This window comes from Fundulus heteroclitus, chromosome 20, assembly GCF_011125445.2.
Source record: "Fundulus heteroclitus isolate FHET01 chromosome 20, MU-UCD_Fhet_4.1, whole genome shotgun sequence".
Lineage (NCBI taxonomy): Eukaryota > Metazoa > Chordata > Actinopteri > Cyprinodontiformes > Fundulidae > Fundulus > Fundulus heteroclitus.
Genome location: NC_046380.1, coordinates 37,918,627 through 37,940,917, shown reverse-complemented (window position 1 = coordinate 37,940,917; position 22,291 = coordinate 37,918,627). Strand labels below are relative to the sequence as shown.

General features: G+C 40.4%; 1 protein-coding gene across 4 annotated transcripts in view; it reads left to right on the top strand.

Annotated features, from left to right (window-relative positions):
- The first annotated feature begins 14,657 nt into the window (after window positions 1–14,657).
- itpr1b (inositol 1,4,5-trisphosphate receptor, type 1b) overlaps window positions 14,658–22,291 on the top strand; it is a 131,715-nt gene continuing 124,081 nt past the window's right edge. For all 4 annotated transcript variants that reach the window (XM_012874222.3, XM_036151869.1, XM_036151868.1 and 1 more), the window contains exons 1-2: window positions 14,658–14,853; window positions 17,615–17,727. In XM_012874222.3, coding sequence (XP_012729676.2) covers window positions 17,636–17,727 — 92 coding nt within the window. In that variant the 5' untranslated portion in view covers window positions 14,658–14,853; window positions 17,615–17,635. The remainder of the gene's footprint in view (window positions 14,854–17,614; window positions 17,728–22,291) is intronic.

Here is a 22,291-nt window from a genome sequence, read left to right as displayed (position 1 = left end):
AGTGTACTATAACTTTAAGTATATGTATATACAGGCTAGAAATGGATAAGTAGAAATATACACAGGCTATGAATTTACAAACTATGAACAGGTTATGAATATGAACGGTTATTAACAGACTATGAAGAATAATCAGTATATGACGAGTATTTACAAACGGGTAGATTACCGATACAAGAGAAGTGCAGGCAGGTAGTTGTAAGTGGTTCAATCCATGTGTTGATGTGTATGAGAATGCAGTCCAGTCCGTTGTCGGTTGTTCAGCTGTCAGGAGGCAGAGGTCAGGAGTGTGATAGCTGTAGGGAAGAAGATTACTGCCTGATATGGAGAATCTGTAGAGATCCTGACTGACGGCATGAGGTAGGCTAAGAAATCTGAGAATGAAACCCATCATAAAATATATTTAAGTAACGATGACAAAAGTAAAGTCACTGGCATCTATCAGTCTGGAAAATGTTACAAAGCAACTTCCCAGGCTTTAGGCCTCCAGCCAACAACAGGGAGAACCACCATTAACAAATGTAGCAAACATGGAACTAGGGGTGGGTGATACTGACTTTTTTTTAAATAAATCTTTACATCATATCAAGATATATTGTGGTACTATGGTGATAAGGATATAAATGGTGGTAAAATAATATTTACAGCTTCTTGCTGTACTTGTCTGTTTTTAGGTCACTGTATGGCTGTGACTGGATGTCACAAATACAATACTGTACTTAAAAAATACATTAAAAAAATATAATACATAAAGAACAAAATTCAAAATAGGCTTAATCAGGACACTAGCAACATAGTGTAATTTATATCACTAAACCCCACACAGTAACTGCAATAAATTAGATTTCTGAAGTTTTTTTTTTTTTTTTTTTTTTTTTAACTGTTCTCAAGGAATCAAAAGTGCAAACAAAATAAAAATTGCAATACTGGCAGTTTTGGGGGTTTTCAGTCGCCGCTAATTGGAATTTATCATCATGATAAAGCCAAATTCTTATCATGATAAGAAATTTTTCATGACATCAATTAAAACGATTCGATTAAGGCTCACCACTACATGCAACGGTGCTGAACCTTACAAGGAATGCCTGGACTACCAAACTTACCCCTAGAGGGCCTCAACAACGCATTCAGGAAGTCCCAAAAGAATCCAGGAGTCCAGCACTGCAAGCCTCAGTTCTGGGCAGCAACTTCATTCATCATGGAGTCCCAAGTTAAAAAAAACAATAACCTACAGAGTAAAAGAAACACAAATATCTGTGTTGATGTTGCCAAAAACACCTTTTGGGAAAATTTTCTGTGGACTGAGAGAAGTGAAACTTTCTGGAAGGTGTGTGTCCTGTTACATCTGGTGTAAAACCAACGCAGCATTTCAGATGAGGAACATCCTACTAATGCGCTTTGCTGCTTCAGGATCTAGACAACTTGTCGTATACGAAGCAATCAGGAATTGTGCTCTGTATTTTCTTTTATCCTGCAGGAGAGTTTCCAGCTTTCACATCATGACACCATGCACACTTGGGTTATGCAAGCAGAACAATCTAAAGGCCAACTATACATGGCTCAAAAAGAAAAAAAAGAAAGAAAGGTTTTGGAGTGGCCTAATCAAAGTCCTGAATTAAATTAGATTGCAATGCCTTGACCACTACCAGCACACCCTTCATGCTCAAAAACAGCCTCAAAAGTGGCTGAATTAGGACAAATCTACTAAGGAGAGAGCGCCACAGTTCGTTCACATCAATATAAAGAGGTTCATTCCCAGTTATTTTAAAAACATGATGCTGGCCATGGCCGCCAAGGGTGTTACAACAAGTTATTGGGTTTAGAGGGCGATTTGTTTTTGGCTTACGGCTTTCACGTAAACATGTGAGTGTGGCAAACAGACAAAGTCTGTCAGGGGGGCAAATCCTGCCTGCAGTCACATCGGTAAGTGACAGCATAACGATACGATGCAACCAGAAGGGAATTTGTTGGATAGAGTAAATAATCCATAGAAACTGGACATCCACATGGAGAAGTGCACCTTTATGTTGCCGCTGTGGCCTTGTAGGAAAGTAGGAAAACAGGAGAAGACTCAATCAGCCATTGGATAACTGATAGTTACGTTCTGCTTGGTGTTTCTGTTCATTTGTGTCGACGTAATAAACAAAATCACTCGGTATATAAGTTGTTCGGCAGTGCACCTTAAAAGGAGGGTCAGTTTCTTTTACATTTGGATCAGTTTAATTCAGTTTGTCAGAGTGTGAAGAAAAGCTTTCTTTTTCTTTTTTTTGTTCAAATCCGTGACTCATGTCATTTTTGAGTCAGGTGTCCCTGGAATCCCCATGACGACCGGCGGTGTGTACAGGAGGTGAGTCGGACAGCGACTGGCTGATTCGGAGGTGCGTGAAGGCCGATCTCAGATCTGCCGAGGATAACGGCTGCAGACGAGCGGCTCCTTTCCAGCACTGTCACCTAGCAACCAGCACTTAATCACATGAGGTGAACTTCCCTCAGTACCCCTCACCCCCTCCATCCCATCTAACGCAAGCACACAGAAAAGGAAACACATGTGCAGGGTAGCAGCGTGTTTCATCGCGCTGTGATTGGATGTCGAGAGGCGCAGCAGCTCTGTTACGGCCTCTGCTAAATGTCATTTTCAAGGAAAGCAGCTTGTTTTTGTTGGATTTTGTACCTTTTGTACCTTTGTTGGTACGATCTTCGTACCATGATGTTTTCATACCAAAGTTACAGGTATTCACATTGTGCTGTGATCCTTTGAAATGAACATACTACTGGCCTATAACACTGTTCAGAGAGCCTTATTCATTACTCTTGAACTTTTCCTTGTTGTATCCCACTACAAATACAATCATTAAGGCATTTCACTGAGTATTAATATAATAGACCTACACAAAGGAGTGCATAAATGCGAAGTGGATGATGGTTTTCAGGATTTATGCTGTTGTGGTAATGTCTACCAGCTTTGGACATCTAGAGATTTAAATTGTTACAAGGCGGCTCAATCTGAGTCAGATTGGAAAGACTGCTTGTCTTGCCACGGCGAGTCTCGCTATTGGAGCTGAACTTTGATTGGAGCTTTGTAAAACATTGCATGGCAAGTTCCAGCCCTGGTTCCCAGTCCCCTCATGGAGAGAAGCATCTCCACAGGAAGATGTTTTATGCCACACACAGACTGTTGCAAGTAGGTGCGACAGTTCGATGTTAGTCTAACCCAGTGCTTCTCTAATATTGTGTGTGTGTGTGTGTGTGTGTGTGTGGGGGGGGGGGGGGTGCGCTATGCATAACCCTTTCATGCACAGCGGTCACTACAGTGGACAGCTATAAATAATTTTCTTGTGTATATATGTTTTAAAATGCACATAGGCCACTGAAGTGGACTCTAGTGCATTATGCAATGCACTGCCAACTACTGGCCATGCACTGCAGGTGCAACCACATTTTCTCAAATCCAAGATGGCAGACAGACAGAAAGGCATGCCGAGTATCTCTGGAATGTCCAGTTAATCCTAAAGTAGACCTTTGTATGTAAAAAAAACAAAAAAAAAACAAAACACCAAGTTACAACTAAAGAATAAATCTTGTGGTATATTTCCTAATATCAACTTTATATTTGGAGAAAATTCACTAAACTGGACATCATGCATCAGTGGCAATACTTCAACAGTCATTGATGTTACTCTGACTATAGTTCTACAAGATACACCATCTCCAGCACGTTTTTGGCAGTATACAAGCTGACATATATAAGTGCATAACTTAAAGACTTTGGGTGGAAAAACATCCATTGTTGCAATTAACAAGCGAGGTTTTTATATTTCTAGAGCTCAGATGCAGTGTGTAAAAAAGCGATAGTGGAGCAATTGCCCGCTGACAGTGGCACTTGCTCCACTTTCCCAGTGCCATCCCACCACCGTTAAAACACAGAGCAGTGTCTAAAGGCACCTCGTAAGATCGGGTTTGACCCTGGAGAACACTGGCCCCAGCTCACTGAAACCAAAAATGCCAGCAGATGCTAGGATCCAGCCTGCACACGAAAAACAAAATACATCTGCATTCAGTGGGTGGTGGCTTTGTACCTTGGGCACTTTGCAAATTTTCACACAAAATCGTATTTGTATAAATCTGAAACTGATGAGACTTTAATGTCTAGTAACATAATGCCACAGAAAGGCTGAAGTGTCATGCTCAGTGTTGGTCGTTTTGAAAGATTAAAAAGTTCCCCAATAATTTGTTGTTTAAGAGGAGCTAAGACTAAAAAGAGATCAAGGAAGTGAATGAAGAAATGACATAGCAGTAAATATTAGTACAATATGATAAGAGTTTCATGTAAAGTTCTATGTTTATGCATTCTGGTAACAAATGTCAAAATATGTTCCGATTGTAAAATACAGTATTTCACTAGTAAGAAATAAAACGTATGCTGTCCACTTGAGCGGGCATCTGGAAAAACCCTTGAATGAAAAACATTATTAACAAAAAATATTGTTTCCACCTTTTTTTTATGCTTTAAGAAAACCCATTGGCAAAAAAATCCTGACTGAAATGATCGTAGTTCATTCATGAAAGGGTAATATTATTCTTACCATATGAGGTTCGTAGCTCATTAAAAGTTGACTGCTTTTACGAGTCGGGCTAAAAGTGACATTCTCTTAGTTAGAAACCATTGGTATGTAATAAATGAACCCATATATATGTTTGAAATTTTAAAAGGGATTCTGGGTAATCTTCAGAACGATAGCTTTAATGCATTAAAACAGAAAACAATACGTTACATTTTTGACCCATTTTATGGTACTTGACCAGAGTACCTTTTTTAACATGTTGGCTGTGTTCACTAAATAGCTGGAGTCAGTGTTGGTGGATGGCCAAGTCTCGGTAGGTTTGCAGTTGTGCCATAACTCTTTCCATTTTCAGATGACACTAAGATGTTGAAAGCTTGGGATGTTCTTTTGTAACTTAACCCTGCTTTATCCTTTTCCGCAACTTTAAATGAGGTGTTCCTTGGTCTTTATGATGCTGCTAGTTCACTGATGTTCAGTGACAAATCTCTAAGGTCACCATAGTGCAGCTGGATGTATAATCCTAACTTGTCCTTTGGAACTATCAGAGCTGAAATGCAGCAGAAGCTGCATATAAAAAAAGACATGAATGATGCTGCAAATGAAGTATTAATACTATCTACTTTAAAATCAAAGGTTTGAATATTAATTTACTTAGCTTAATCCAACTTTACCAATATTTCCTGTCAAACGTAGTTTGAAAAACCAAACGACAGGATGCAGCTTGATTAGGGGAGCAGTACGACTCACATTGATGAAGGGCCGAGACTATTTCGGGGTGAGTGACCAGCAGAGAAATTACTACTGGCAGTCGATTTGTTTAAAACTGGAGCACGTCTCAGATGAGGGAGCAGATGTCCTTGCCTTGAGTCCCGCAGCCAAAGAAAAAAAAAGAAAAAAGGCTTATATTCAGGGCCTTGGCTGACGAAAGCATTTTAAACATTCTATATGAAACATTTCTTCCACGTTTTGTGATAATTGTTGACGCTGGTTGGTGTAAGAGCCTGTTTCAGAGGATTTCTTTAGAGATGGCTCGGACATGTTGAAATATTTGTGCCTGGTACATAGACAATGGATGAAACACAACTTCTCTTCTGAAATTAATTCTTTCTTTTTTTTTTCTCAACGAGGTGTTTTGCATTTTCACTTCCCTGCTAGAAGAAGATGGTATGAAAAGGGTTTCTCATGATGACTCCTCCCATCACAGCTGTTAAGTTAAATTTGGCCCAGGACACCTGCACTGGACTCAGCAGGAAGTTCTGGAGTGCAGGAAGCCCCCGCCTTCACAGGCTGCTCTTCACACTGATCACATCTTCCACATGTGAGCATTTGCATACAGTGGACTAAAAAAAATGGGTTCCCCATTCAGGAATTTTGTTTTTACCTTTTTGGCTCAATTAAATGTTTCAGATCATTAAAAAGATTTTAATATCAGACAGAAATATCATGAGTAAATGTAAAATGCAGTTTAGAAATTGGGGGGAAAAAGCTGTTCAAGCCAAGCTGGCTCTGAGAGTGTAATCCCCCAATAACCTAATAAATGGTGTCCCACCCTTTTGGGCAACAATTGCCATTAGGTGTTTGCAAAATGTGGCCATGTGGAGGGATTCTAGTGCACTCTTTACAGAATTGGTTTAATTCAGCCGCGTTGGAGCATTTGCCAAATATGAACTGCCTGCTACACCACACCATCTCAGTTGGATTCACTTTCAGACTTTGACTAGGACACTCCAAAACATTTTGAGTTATTCAGAGTCAGACTTGCTGGTGTGCTTTGGAAGTCCTGCTACATGACCAGAGACAACCCAATAGGTGGAGACTTTCCTTCTGGGTTTTCTTGGGGAGAGCTGGATTCATGGTCCATCAATTACCACAAGTCATACAGGTCTTGAAGGAGCTCCAGACCATCACATTACACCCACATTTTACTTTTATGGTGGTCTTTTTTTCGTTCTCTCTTGTGTTTCAGAGGGAAGATTACTCGTCCAGCTATATGAAAGTGAGTTTGATTCACTTGTGCCCCTGGGCAACACACTTAAGGTCAGGTTGCCTGTCAGTCTGCATATTGGTGTATGAGTATGCTGTATTTGTTGGACTATAAGTTGCTCTGGAATATAAGTAGCATCAGTCCAAAAATACTTTATAAAGTGGAAAAAAAACATGTAAGTCGCAATTATTTAGAAATTTATTTCACAAAATCCATCCATCCATTTTCCAAACCGCTTGGTCCCTCATGAGGTCGCGGGGGGTGCTGGTGCCTATCTCCAGCGTTCTCACAAAATCCAATATTTTGAAAAACTGACATTTATTCTGGCAAGGCAACATATTCATTTAGACAATTGTATCCGCAACAGACTGAATAACATGGAATATAACTGGAAGGTTGAATAGGGTAAATTAACATAAGCCAGCAACTCCTACGAGGAAGTTACTGGCAAGGTTCTCGGCAGCACATTTTGGCCGTTATGGTAACAGTTGTCAAAATTACGCTGAAATTAGACTGTGAGTGTAACGGTGCTACGTGCTAAGCTAACAGAACCATACTAATGTTTGAAAGCAACAGACAAAGGTTCGTAAAGCTCTTGAACGTGCATCATCAAAGTTGTAAACCACTCAGACAACATAAGCTAACGCTAGCTGTGATTAGCTTCACAAGCAGCCGAAAGACGGGGTTCTGTTGCGATCTGAGCTCGGCCTACTGAAACAGCGAAACAACATACAAACTTGTTCGGTCTTTGTGGTCTATAAGTTAATGTTTCAATTATTTTTTAAGTGCTACAGGAGCAGTATATAGTTTTCACAAGCCTAGAGCTCCCTCTTGCAGCTTTACATGGTCATGTTTACCCCTTGGTTTATAGTGGTCAGTATGAATTACCTATTAAAAACATTATTATATATATTTGATGTACATCACATCTGACTATAAGTCACAGGTTTAGCAAACTATGAAAGAAAGTGCGATTTATAATCCGAAAAATACGGTATGTGCCTTTGTAAGTGCAATTGGCCGCAATGTGAAACATTATGAGTGGTATGTGTGACCAGAAAAGTTAAATATAAATGACTTGTTTATAGTCAGGTGCTACATGTAATGGAACACGTACACAAGTGGAGATTGGTGCGCTTTTGCAGGGATTATGGTCAGACGAACACTCCTAGGAACACTCCTAGGAAACTTCACTGCTCATGTTTTCTCTGTTTGTGTTTTCTCTATTTGTGGAAAATGGCTCTCCCTGTGGTTTGCTGTGGTTTCCAGACTGATGCATGTTAGTGACTTTCTTTCTCATCTGCTCTCCAGTTTCTATAGATTGGAGCAGGATGTGGCTTTTAAAGCTCTTTTAGGTTCGATTTAAGGGTTTTATTTCTCTTTTTTTTAATTCCACAAGAGTCGGAGTAATCAAGACTGGGTGTTGCTAGTGGAACTGAACCAAAATAATTATTCCCTTTTTTTGGGACAGTCTCACATTGACTTAACCTGTAAAACTTGAGATGGTCTGGCACCCAGTTATTAAACCAAACTGATCGAGCTGTGTAACCCCAGAAGAGCACAGAGATCACCTTGCCAGATGCTCTTGGTGCAGCCAAGGTCAATGCCGAAGCATAAAGGGAATCATACTTTTGTAGTGAGAGCGCCTACATTACACTGGGAAAACCTGCTACTTGATATTTACACTGCAGATTCTATAGTCTTACAAACACTGCTTATGCATTATAGTCATTATTTACCACACAGCTGTTACCGTTAAATGCATTGTCTTTTTCATAAAATAAATGTATAGCCTGTGTTAGTGCTGTAAAGCATTTTGAAAATCCAACATATTTGAGGTAACAATGCACCTAGTGGCATGTAGTGAAAGTGAACCCGAGAGTCTTTCCAACGTGCCGATCCTTTTGGATTATCTGCTGTTAAAGCAGCTTATAGAACATGTTGCAGTCCAGGATAAATAGGTGACTTAAGGCCACCGCCTCCTCAGACATTTTTTGAGGAAACGGCAACAAGATCAGCTTCAACAAAAAAAGTATGTGAGAAGCAACAGTGTTGAAGAATCCCAGCTCATGTCTGTCTGGGTGAAGTAGACACCTGTCCCCCACACCACATCTAGACAGAAAGTCCCTCTTGGCATGATCTGTCACACTGATTATGCTGTAACCAAGGGGACGTGGTGAAGTGATCCTCTGCTCTGTGGACATGTTTACCAGGCGCAGACTAGCCGAATCTGTCAGTTTATGTAAACATCTGAGCCAGGAAATGAAGGAAGGATCTGTGCACCCACAGTAATCATGTCAGTGGTGATGTCACTCCTCTCGAGTGCTTGCACTAAAGTCTGGTTTAGCATAAATGCATCAAAATCCAACTTATTTTTCAAAGTTCTATGATAGAAATCAGAAGGCCTAATTAGAATATCTCTGCAGCTGCTCTAATCAGACTATTTCCACTGGGGATATGCAGGCCATTAAACTAGCATAATTGTCTTTTATTTTTAGAGAGGTACATCATGCTACCTCATGCTAGATTGTCTGATACCATGTAGGCAAGAACATTTGTGGAATCCCTTTTGTTTGAACGGAAACATAGAAAACATAATTATAAATGCTAGTCCTTTCTCATGGTCTCATGTAAAGCTGCTCTTTTTCCTAGCAGTGAGGATTAAATGAGCAAAAGATAATGATGCATTCTTTCAAGCCTATTCTTTCAGAATTAAAGTTTTATACAAGACATTATGACAATTTGACATAACTCGATTATTGGTGTGTGTATGTGTGTGAATGCGCTTAAAGTTCTTAACCCTAACCCTAATTTTTTTTAACAATTAGAAATGTAGAGTGCAAGTCTTTACTTAGTTTGTCCATCTTCTTTGCAAAATAGTTCAAGCTCAGTCAGTCAAATCTTGTGGAGTGCATCAATGAGCAGCCAATTTGAAGACTTCCCGTAGATACCCAGTGTGACGTTAGCCTAGACTTTGATTGGTCCATTCTAACACCACGATATGCTTTGACCTAAACCATTGCACTGTAGATCTAGCTGCATGTTTAAGTCACTTACCTGCCCATTTGCAAATAGAATAAATAAATAATTTGAAAGTATTTATGCCAATCAGCCAATCAACTCTGACCAGCTACCCTGTCACGGCTAAAAGAAAAACATCCCCACAGCATGATGCTGCCAATGCCACGTTTCACTGCACAGGGATGTTGTGTTTAAGGTGATATGCAGTCAGTTTTCCACTCCACATAGCATTCATCAGACCAGAGTAGCTTCATTCACGTTTGCTGGTGTACCATACATAGCTTGTGGTAAATTTAAAATGAGTCTTCCACTGAGTGTCTTTCTGTAATGGCTTTCTTCTCACCACTCTTTCTTAAAGGCCAGCTTTGAGGAGCGCCTGACTAAATAGTTTTCCTGGTAACAGATTGCTCCACCTGAGCTGTGGATCTCCACAGCTCCTCTGGAGTTACCATGGGCCTCTTGGTTGCTCCTCTGATCAATGCTCTCCTTGCCACCCTCTCCGATTAGGTGGCCAGCCATGGTTTGATAGGTTTGCGACTGTGCCACAATCTCTCTGTTTTGTGTTCCTTGGTCTTCATGATGCCGGTTGTTCACTAAAGTACTCTAACAACCATCTAAGGCCTTCACAGAACTGCTGTGTTTATACTGAGACTTAATTTAGGTAATTGAATAAAATATGAATCATTTTGTACTCCTTTATGTTGGTCACTGAAAGTCCCACTGAAATCCAGGCAGGCTTGTGGTTGGATCATGACCAAATATGACAAGTTCTAAAGGTATGAAAGTCCTCCGGTTGTATTTTGTTACATTTCGAGAAAGCCGCGCCCTAAATGTGAAAGAAGTTCGACGAGTATCACAGTTGGGTTTGTAATTGCTATGGTTTTTGCTCCCAGCGGCATCGTGTCTTTAGTGGGATGCTGTATTTTTGAATTGAATTGTTCCAGATTTACGATTGCGCTCAGAGAGCAACAGGGCCCTCCGTGTCTCCTCTTAACAAGCTCAGACTTGATTTAGAGTTTTCAGCTTGTTATCAGATGTGAAATCATGATTCAGGCGGTATTTTCGCACAAAAATGTATTCTTTTATTTCAGACCTGGCCCCCACACTGAAAACCATCTATGCCTCAGATAAAGACATGCAACTGTTTTGCCCACACAAAGCCGCTGAGGGAAGGGCCTCGATCTGCTAACTGTAAAACCATGCACAAGGATGACTCTCAGTCTGTTCTCCTACACAGATGGTTACAGCATTCTGTCATCCCACTGTCTCCGGAACGTTCCGCACATGCAGATGTGGCGCTGTCCGACACGAGCAGCTGGTTTTTCCATGTCAACTTGATGTCAGACGACCCCACTCAGGCCTCATCACTGCTACCTCCCACTATGTTTGTGCTCATGTTCATGACCCATTGCAGGTTATAGGAAATCAATCTGTTTTCACACTCATCCCCTCTTTATCTGAGGCGCTGCTTCTCCTGCGCTCTTGCTTCCATGTGGGTAAACAGCAGCAGTTAGGCGTTACGGGTCAGTGCGGGCCACTGGAACAAAACGCTGATCAAACCCCCCCCCCTGAGAAGAAAGACCACAACGTGTTCCCGGAAACCACAGACCAAACCAGGATTCACATCCAAACTGCTGCTTTTATCAAACGTGGCAGCAGTTATGTCCACTTTCAACCCTCTTCTTCTGTGTGGAAGCCTATTGTCTGAGCAGTGTAGCCATGACAACTGAGTACTAAATCCTCCGTGTTCAACTTCACTACTGTTAATTTAAACCCAAGTCTGGGTAGAAAAGAGTTTACATGATGTCAGAACATTACATGAGGCGTTTAGAGCGACAGGTGCAGAAACAATGCGTCCATTATCCAAAGAAGGGAGGGGCTCTGTCTGTTTTTACAAAACCTGTTTTCAATGGGATTTAGGTATCCTCTGCCAATGCACCCATCAATCCACTTCCTTTTTCTTCTTTTTCGGACCCGGAGGAGGGGTTTGGTGTCAGCAGCAGCGCTCATACTGGACAGGCTGCTAACTGCTTACAGGGCCAAGAAAGACATTGTGTTATGGTCACATTTAAAGAACCAATTAAGCCAACGTGTTTTTCTACAACAGGACCTAGAGAACAAGCAAACAGTGGTTGCACATTGCTGGGGATCTGGGATTTGAACCATAGGCTGTATTCCTCTGACATCAGCGGTAACTTCTGCACTTCCATGCAGCTGCGACATGTTTTCCTGTAGCATCCACACAGCATGATGCTGCCACCAATATGTTTCACTGTGGGTGTGGTGTGTTCAGGGCGATGTGCAGTGTTAGTCCTTCTCCACTTTCTCCACACATAGCATTGCACATTTTTGTCTCTGTCCAATTTTAGTCTCATCTGACCAGAGCTCTATTTTCCACATGTTTGATGGGTCCCTTACATGCATTGTGACGATCTTTGAATGGTGTTGATTTTGGTTTTCTTTCAACAAAGGTGTCTTTCATTCCATTTCTGGATTAAAGGCCAAATTCATAGAGTGTATGGCCAACAGTTGTCCTGTTGACAGATTTCCCCCACCACTGTGGATCTCTGCAGCTCTTCCAGAGTTAGAATGAGCCTTGTTGCTGTTGCTCTGATTGATGCTCTTCTTGCCTTGAACTGTCAGTTTAGAAGTGCAAACAGTACTAGATAACCCCCACAAGCTCAGATTTAATCAGAGACTATATTTTTTCTGACACATCTCTGCCATGCTGATGACTGATTACCTGACCAACGGAGAAGGAGTGTCTGACAACACTAAAAGTGTCGCTACATGCATATTTATTGTGGGTTTTGTTTCTTTCCATTGGCTCATCCTGGTGCTGTGTTTTATATCTGTACCAAGAGACCTTTAAAACACAAAATGTCCATTTTTGTGGGTGGTTTCTGAACCAGAACACTCTGTAACATGGCGATACGCAGTTGTTACCATATCAAAGTGTGTGCATAGTGGAAAAGCGCATGTGAAATGTAGAAATCGGACACCTCCTTTTATGAGAATGGTTACTTATCATTTCTCGATTGCTCAATTCCTATTATCTCTCTGTATCCTGCAGCAAAGAAACCGGATTAAGTGCTAATTAGAGAGTTTGATGGATGCAACTGGGCCCATTTGAAGGAGGAAAGTGCTTCTTTCTTTCCATGTGCCACTTGGGTTTTTTTTTTTCATTCATATTGTAATCATGGATGTTTATGGATGTTGAAGCTTTTATGCATTTTTTTCTGTTTATTCTGTTTGGCATTTGCACATACAGTATCTTAATGTGTTCCCAAATATTTCAGGACAACCATTTCCCTTTTTTCTAACAAAAAATGCCACTCCAACCTTGGCTGAATGGTTTCTGTGACTTAACAGCAAATAAATGGCTTTAAAATCTTGGCTTACATCTTATTGATTTATTAATGAATGTGTCTTAAGGGCGAGATAACTGACTCAGAAATCCATTAATGTGACTGCCAGTGGCTGAGTCAGTGTTTCTGACAGGAATGCTCTGTACACTATTGTTTTCTTCATCTTGTGTCCTTTCACGTGCTCAGCATGAGTCCCTATTTGTGAGACAGTGTGCTTCTGGTTCTGACATTACATACACAATATAATGTCCTCCACATATAACACATCCATCCATCCATGGTTAGGAGGTATTTGGGACATATACAGTACTGTCCATGTTTGCTGACACCACTGGTAAAGATGTACGAAAAACAAAAATGTATGCAGCAAAATCACTGTCTCAAAATTTGTGAAACATCCAGCTTTTAATTTGAGCACTCTTGTTTAGTGGAGGGAAAATTGCCATATGCCAAGAAATAAACGCTTTTAGCAAAATCACTGATGGCACAGGTATCTACTCCTAACATCCATCCATTGCATTGTCCATCATTCTGAAATGGTCTGTGGGTGGGCCGGTGCCAATCTTGCGTTGTCATTGGGCAAGAGGTGGAGTACACCCTGGACGGCTGCTGGTCCATCGGAGGAAAAATTATCATGCATGCACACACTCATATATGCAATTTAGGTGTAATCGATTAGCTTACCAGTCAGGTTTTTGGGCTGTGAGAGGAAACCGGAGTGCCCACATGAGCACAGTGAGAACATGCAAACTCTATGCAAAAAAAGCTGGGCTTTGATCCCAGAACCATCTTGCTGCAGGGCAGCAATGCTAACAACTGCACCACTATACAGTCATACCAACAAAAAAATAGTGGTATAAATTTAAATGAAACTTGTTTTTTTAATTATGTATGGGCCAACTTTAATTTTATTTAAGCTCATCATAGTTTCAAAGAGGTGTGTGGATGTAAAGGAAACATACAAAGTCCATCATCTTAGGCTCATGAAATTGACATAACAGTTGCAATGTAGAAAGCGTCAAATGTTCATGTCTTAATGCCACAAAAAAAAGCCTTGTCTGTCCTAAAACTGCAAAGTTAACTTGTGGATTTTGTTAAATTCTCATGAAACTAACTGATATCATGTTCTGCAGTCAGATGAGACAAAGACTGAGATTTTTGGTAGCAAACATTCCTCTTGGCTATGATGTGAAACAGGATGAATGTGGTAAAGCCCGTAATGACCATTGTAAAAGTTAGTGGTAATGCTGTGGGTATTCAGAGCAATTTAAAGCCTTAGGACATTTGAAATAAAAATCTGTAGGACTGTACCAGTAAAATAAAAATACGAAATTATTAAAGGATTCAACAGAACATTATCAAAAAAATAAATAAAAATAAAAAAAATGTCTGACCGCATCAATACAGAAACAGTTCACGAAACGCAACTATTTCCTTCCCCCTGGTGCCCCACCTACAACTAAAAGAAACACCCTTTTCCAAGCATCGTCAAAAAAAATTAAATATTTTGTGACTACTTAGAATAATTTCTCTGACTTGAAAAGCCACCATATATGTTCTCTTCAGAAATGTAAGTAGATTTTCCAATGCCAAACATTCTTCTGTCTAAAAGTGACGCGTAAGATCTAAAAAAAAAAAAAAAAAAAAAACTACACTACCCAGCAAGCTCTGCTGAATATAAATAGTAACCGAATGGGCGTTCCCGCGGTGACATGTGGAGGAGGTAAGGAGAGGATTGTTGCCGAGGACGCATTGAGCTGTCAGAGATACGGCCGCTCATGCCACTCTCACCTACCTGGAGTTTCACTGCCATGGACTTAACCGAGGATAGCGCTGTGGAAATTATCCCGTGCTGACCCACTTCTTCTCGCGTTTCTTTCTCCCGGTGTCCTCTGACGCCTTCTCTCATTCCTGTCAGGTATAAACTCCTTCTCTATGTGTATAGTTTTCCAGCTCGCGCATTGCTCTTTTTTTTTCCCACAGAGATGACAGCATCCCTCTCGAGGAAGTAGCCCACGCGCTCATTTGTTTCGGCCGCTGGCTGCAGCTCGTGCGCTGAAACGGTACAAAATTAGCCGTGAGAAAACGTACTCGGGTTGGATGTTTACCTGGACGCCTCGGTCCTCAGTTTAACGGTGGCGTTTCGAGGCTTTTAGACGCGCGCACACGTTTACGTGATTTTTGTACGTAACATAATACAAACTTTGTGTGTGTGTAGTACAGTGGGCTGTAGGGATATGGGTAAATATGACCTTCAGCTTCGCACGTGTGGTTCCAGTGAACTGCTTACACCTTGTTTTTGGTTTATGATATTGTGCTCGAGCGTGAAATGTTGTTGTTTTTTGCCCCAAACAGCACTCTGGACGAAAAAAGCACGCTTGCTGTATACTGCTGGGTTTGTATTCATCCTGTACGCAGACTTAGTGATGACCCAAATTTAAGGTGCATTGGTTCTATTAGCACAGTGATGCACATAGTTCTATTTCTTTGTGGATTAATATCTAACCTTTAAAGTTACTTTAACTAAGCATCAAACCCTAATGAGCAGTTTACCTTGTTTTAGCCTGAGGGTTTTATAAATAAATAAATACATTTTGTATCTTACATTGTCTACAGCGCACATTGCCAAGTGTGTATTCTAAGATTGGGTAGAACGTATTTGTTTGTTTTAAAGCAAATCAAAATCGACCTTAGAGTTTCAACAAAAGCAACTGGACATAAGTAATGTTTTTTTCCCCCCCTCCTACCTTTTGTTAACTTTTGCACTGCTTTGATCATAGTAGATGCCATGGTAAAACAGAAAACAAAAACAACAAAAAATGCCATGTTTAGTTATATTATTAGAATAAATAAAGTACTGGAGATGTCTAATGGAGGCAGTAGTTTTTATATTCAATCAACAATTAAATGCACCAAAGCCTATATCGCTAACCTGTACCTGTCATCGTTCATCATTTATTTACTTATAGAGCATTTTGCAAACCAAAAGGCAACCAAGGGGTACAGGTGAGCAACAAATAAAATTCAAAATAAAAATGATAAAATTATCAAAGGCAATCACTAATTAGATACAAGGTAGACAATGTGAGCAATAAATTCAGGGCATAGAAGAAATTAAGACTGGCCTAATGGTTGTGCTCTCTGGAGTTTAAAAAACGTGTTTTTATAAGAGATTTAGAATCATTTGAAGCTCAAGCAGAATTCACAGAAGGACGGAAGCTGTTCCAGAGTCTGGGAGCTGCTGCTAGAAAAGCTAGCCGTGTCCCCCTGGTCACGAGCCGAGTCCTGGGAACAACTAAGAGCTTTTGATCTTGGAGATCTACTGGGGTTGTGTGGATGTAAAAGCTAAGATAAAGAAGTGTCTGACCACTGAGACGTTTAAAAAAGAAAAGTGAATCCTTAAAAACAATTTGTAAAGGAAACGGGCAGCAATTGGAGGGAATCCAACATCAGAGTGGTATGTCAATGCCGTCTTATCTCCTTTTGGAGACAGGTAGCTTGGTTTTAAACTAGCTGGAGACTGCAAAGAAGAGACCGGTCAGTCCCCACTCACTCATAGAGGGAGTGATAGTAGTCCAGTCTAGAGGTAATAAAATTATGAATAACCCTCTCAAAGGCATCATGATGAAAATAACTGGCTTTACTAGTAAGCCGGTTGATAAAAGCTAGACTGGACTATTGCACTGACCTATTTATTGAATTTAAAATCTGAACCAAGGGTCACCCCGAGATTCCCAACAGAAGAGTCCAGTGATCCAGCAGCGCTGCTGCATCTTGTCAGTAGGTCAGATTTACCAAATACAAGGACCCCTGTCTCTCTGTCATTTAAATAAAGAAAGTTCAGCTCCTATTTATGTGCTGACATCTGCCAAACACTTGAGCAGACACTTTGCAGACTGAGAGTTGCTTAGAGATTTTAATGGAAGATTAACCTGAGTTTCATCTACGAGAAAATGAAATGATGCAGTAATTGCTGTAAAATGGACCCCAGGGAGAACAGGGACAGAAGGGGATTAAGTAGGACCTAATTTGAAGCCTCGGGGTACGCCACTCTCTAGAGGCACAACAGAGGACGAAAACTGCCCACACTGGACACAGAAACGTCTGTTGGAAGCGTAGGACTTGAACCATTGTATGGCGATGCTTTTACTACCAGCACACTGTTCAGGTCCCGCCATAATATTAAAACATCATGATGTACTATATCAATAGCAGCAGTAAGATCAAGAAGAATTAAAGGAACTAAATCACCAGAACCCAAAGTTAAAAGTAAATAGAAGCGTAGGTTCAGTGCCGTGACTTTGTAGCCATACTGAAACTTCTCATGAATATCATGAAGCTGCTGAAGGAATATCTGCATCATCATATGCGTAAAATGCATTAAATCTGTTTGTTAATGTGTCTCAAAAGAAAAAAAGTGTAACCATTCAGTTTAATACATTCAAAGAACATGGAAAAATAATATTTTCACTCAGTCAAGGAAACGCTGGCCAGCCTCAATTTCTGGTTAGTTGACTGGTGCATCAATGTGTAATTGTCATTATTTGTTGCCATTTCAAGATAACGTGATATAAATATCTGTGATGGTTTGCTATTTGTAATTTCACTCATCTGAATTTACGTACATTAATATTTTCTGATGTCATGTTTTTTTTTTTGTTGTTTTTTTTTTTTTGCAGGTGAATTAAACCGGATAAACTATGTCGGACAAAATGTCTAGTTTCCTCCATATAGGGGACATTTGTTCCCTTTATGCAGAGGGCTCCACCAGTGGGTTTATCAGCACTTTGGGGTAAGAGCTTTCATTCATACATATTACTTCATCCACTTTCCACTTAGCTCAGTTTCCAAAATACCTGTGAAGACTTCTCCACAAATGAACCCTCAGGTAGTGTTGTGCAGACTAAAAGTGCAGAATAGCTTAATATAGCACTGTCCAGTGTAGAGCAGCCACAGTGACCCATTTTAAGAGTGTGCTAACATGGGTGCATTTTGAGCAACAAAGTGTTTGTGCAGTGAAAAAGATGTTTTCACTTCACCCAAATTACAGTATGTTTCTGGGGAGGATTTAAGGTCCCTTTTTGGTTAAAGACAGCTTCTGTTGGCTACTGAAATTAGACTGCAAAATGTATCTGTCCAATACGTATCAGTAGCTATGTTTACACGCCCAACATTTCACAGTCGGATTGAAATGTATTTGCATTAAAAAACAAAAAATAAGCGAATTGTACCGTTTATATGGGAACACAATTAATTAATCTGATCATAATGTGTGTTTTTATGCACCTAGCTTTATTCAGAATAGAACCACTCTGACATGCGCAGTTAACAAATTCCCTTAAAAAAAAACATAGAAGAAGAAGAACTCCTGTCTTTGCTGAACAACAAAAAATAGTAAACTAAACAAGTTAGTTTGTCTACCGAGCACCCTGGCTGGACTTGCATGAGGTTATAGTTACAGTTGAAATATTACTGAGTAAATAATAATTTTGAGCTCTTTTAATGTTTCTGGTAGAGAGTTTTGCTCCTTGACGTATTTATGCCAGTCAACAACGCGGAAATATGTCACGTTTGTGTTGGGCGTCCACACACACGCAGGTCAGTTTGCCACATTCAGAATAACTTGATCTTTGAGGAAGCTTGAGAAAAAAAAAAAAGAAGAACTTGTGCCTGACAAGTGTTTACATGCACGTTGATCATGTTATCAATCGGCATAAACCACCCCACTCATTCGGATTACGTTTTCCTTCCAATTTGCTTGTATACGTGATGTTTTTTATTCCAATCCGCCCTTTATTCCGATTTACTTTTGTCTATGTAAACGTGGCTAATTTAGATTGTGATCAATGAAAATTAAGTACCAGAAATTGATCAACTCAAAATGTTTTTGTTCTCCTGTAGTTTGGCTACAGGAGATTTATTATGAATCAACATTGCATATTTGTAGCTAATAATTTGCACTAAAGCTTCTAACTTATTACAGTTTAGTTTTTCCAGCTTTACTGTGACCGTCTCTGGTGATTATTAAAATGTTATCAGCAGGAGTGATCGGAGTCACATGTCTAAATTTTGTAACACTTCTTATTTCTAATAATGTTTATTTTCCTCATTTCTGAGATCCAAGATTGCTTAGTTGTTCCTTTTTTGTCCTTCGTGTGTGCCTTCATTTTCTCCGTATCTGAACGGCGTTTAGGTACGCCGTTGACATCTCCCCTCCGCCCTAATTGTAGGCACAGAGTTAAAAGTGCATCTCATTATGAGAAAATAGAACAAGTGGTGTCATGTAATTACCACTCAGAAGAACCAAGAAGGAGGAAGAGGAACAGAGTGCGATCACTTATAGCTCCAATGTCTCTCTTACATTTTGTCCATGCTTTACCCGACGAAGTTCTCTGCCTCATGATGGTAACGTACTCAGCATCATGTCTTCCCTCACTTTCTTAAACAACGACAGCCAGTCTTCCTTCACTTGTTGTGTAACAATCCTGTTTGTCACTTACCAGTGGCTGCACCAGGCCCTCGTGTTTGCAAGGTTTCAGAATCCGTGCTCGTTCACAGATCAACGTCATCCACCATAGCAACAAATGCGTTCACAGCTTTGGCAACTCCAATCATGACAGCACTCATTTATCAAATTTTCCATTCTCTAACTCTTACGCCTGTAATCACCCAGTGCTGCTGTGGGCGCTCTTGTTTAAGGAGGAAAGCGTGGAGGGCGTGTCTAAAAATAGCAGTGTTGTTATTTTTTTGATTCAATTTTTCCCGGGTGCTGTCAGCATTGTGAATGTGACCCCTGACAGACACCTGCATCCACCTGGGCAACTCCTGGCAGCCCAAGCTTTGATGCAGAAAGCAAAAACAACCTTCCCCCTGACACTGGAGCACGGGGAGTCTTTAAACACCTGTTGTTTTGGCCTATCGCCAGTTATTGCATCAGTGTGATCACACACAATGCAGCTTCCTTTCTGATGATCCCTAAATTCTTACAATGTCATTGTATCATTGTGGTCCTCTGCAGTTTGTGTTGCAAAAGCCTGTCAAAGTATCCTTAAAATGTTCTTTATCAGTGTTTACCTACTGAGTTATATGAAGTTCATTGGCATTAGATTTCTAAAATCATTATTATGTTAGATGTTATTAATGTTACATTAAAAATTTAAGTTAGGAATAGACATTTTGCCACTGTTGAAACCTAATATTTACTTACACCCCCATGGAATTCCTTTTTTGTTTCTTATTGTCTGACATTAAATCAGACCAAACTGTTCCTGTAAAACATCTGTTTGAATTAACACAATTATTTCTGCGAGAGAAAATCTGCCCCTCTGTCTTTCACTCTGTCCTATCCACACCTGGTGCCCACCACCATGGAGCTTCTTTACTACCTCAGCAACCTCCGCCAAAGTGAGGTGATCGCCTTCTCCACCTGGTGACCACAAAGAGGAGATCCCGAATGAAGAGAAAAGATCACAATTAAATTTTTTGGGATTTTTTTAATTGTGTTTTTCTAGCCCCTGAGTAATTTGGATTTGACCGTAATGGCCCACCTGATGAAACGTTTTGGACACACCTGCTCTTATACAATGTTGGAAGCTGATTACAGAAGCAAAGGCGGTTTGTGTGGACTATGCAAAATGCAGACACACAGCTTCCAGAGGGGCTGACATAAGTACAACCATTACAGAAATGAGCAGTTTTGTCAGTAATGGACTGTCTACCAATCCAATTCCTTGAATCAAATTGAAACATCTCCCGTTGTTGTTTCTGTTTAGAAAGACTCCACAAGGGAAAGTAGTACAGGAGAATAAAACTACAAGATAGAACCATAATAATAAGCAATACCAATGCAAAAAAATAAAAAAATAAACAATAAAAGCCAACAGTGCAAAAATGACCTACTGATGGTGCTCTGTGGAGTTCAGTGCCAGTGTAAATACAGTGAATGAAGGATTTTTTTTTATTATTTAGAGTTCTGGCAGGCCTCACAAAAAGAGGGAGGCGGTTCCAGAGTTTAGGAGCTGCAGCTGAAAAAAGCTCTGTCTCCCCTAGTCACAAGTCATGTCCTCAGAACCACTTAGAGTAGCTCATTAGATCTTCACATCTCTGAGCTCTGCTACGCACGATAACCATGTAGGAGCTAAGAAAGATAAGGAGGTGCCAGACCATTAATACATTTAAAAACCTAGGGAACATTTTAAAAACATTTCTTAAAATATAGGGAGTCAGTGAACAGAATGCAATATCGGGGGACTCACATTAGCTCACATTGTCCTGTCCCTGTTAACAGGCAGGCAGCTGATGTTGGACCAGCTGAATGACCCTTTCATGGTCATCATGAGGAAGATGGGGCATGACATTGCTAATTAGCCTCAGATGATTAAAAGCTGGACAGGACCACTGCATGGACCTGTCTGTCAAATTGCAAGTTCTTGTGAAAAATAACCCCAAGATCACTGATAAAAGATCAAATGTGCATCCTGTCAGGTCAGTTTTCTCAAACACAGTGATCTCTGCTTTGTTTTCATTCCCTCTATTACATTTACTCTAACCAAATAAACAGTCATTTTGAACCCAGAAGAAAGGGTTTCACATCAGATTAGATTTCTCTGAGATGGTTTTAATGCCCGATCAACTCTGATGTTTCAGAATTATAATGTCAATGGGAAGTGGGTCTGGAAAAAAAGACTAGCTTGACAAAATGATTCATTAGTGTAACATAATCTACACTTTCTCAGTCCCCATCACAATATCAGTGTGTGCAGCATGTTCAAAGGTTTTGTTAGCCGCAACTGCACACCAGTGATGCATTTAGTAACTTGGATGCACTCTTACCCCTGAGACGATCGTGGCTAAAATGCTAAAGGTCGTGAGTGATTGGACCATTGTGATGGCGGATAGAAACAAAAGTGGATGTCTTTTGGATGGTGTTTAATGAAATCTTTATTCAGATTCAGAAGAGATCGGCAAGACACAAATAAAAACACAAACACTGTTTCTGTTAGGATAATAGTGCCCATATTTATTATTCCCCACAGAATACAGCAAACAAACAGCAAGCACTTCGCACATGCAAAGTAGCAAGCACTTAAAGCAACATTGCTTTCAGACAAGCGTGATGTTCCATCCCTTACCCTGGCACAGAACTGGGAAGTGAGGTCAGTCCGGTAAGAGCACAATCCATGCGGCCGGGCGTCCAACTCGGACCCACGGTAGACTTCATCGACTGGGGGCGGTCCCCTCCTTTTTATACCCATAAAGTATCAGATGGGAGCGAGAGTGGCCAGTTCTCTCTCTCAGCCGATCTGTTCGTCCCGTTTCCAAAACATGTTTCCAAAACAAAAACCTTGTTCCCAGCA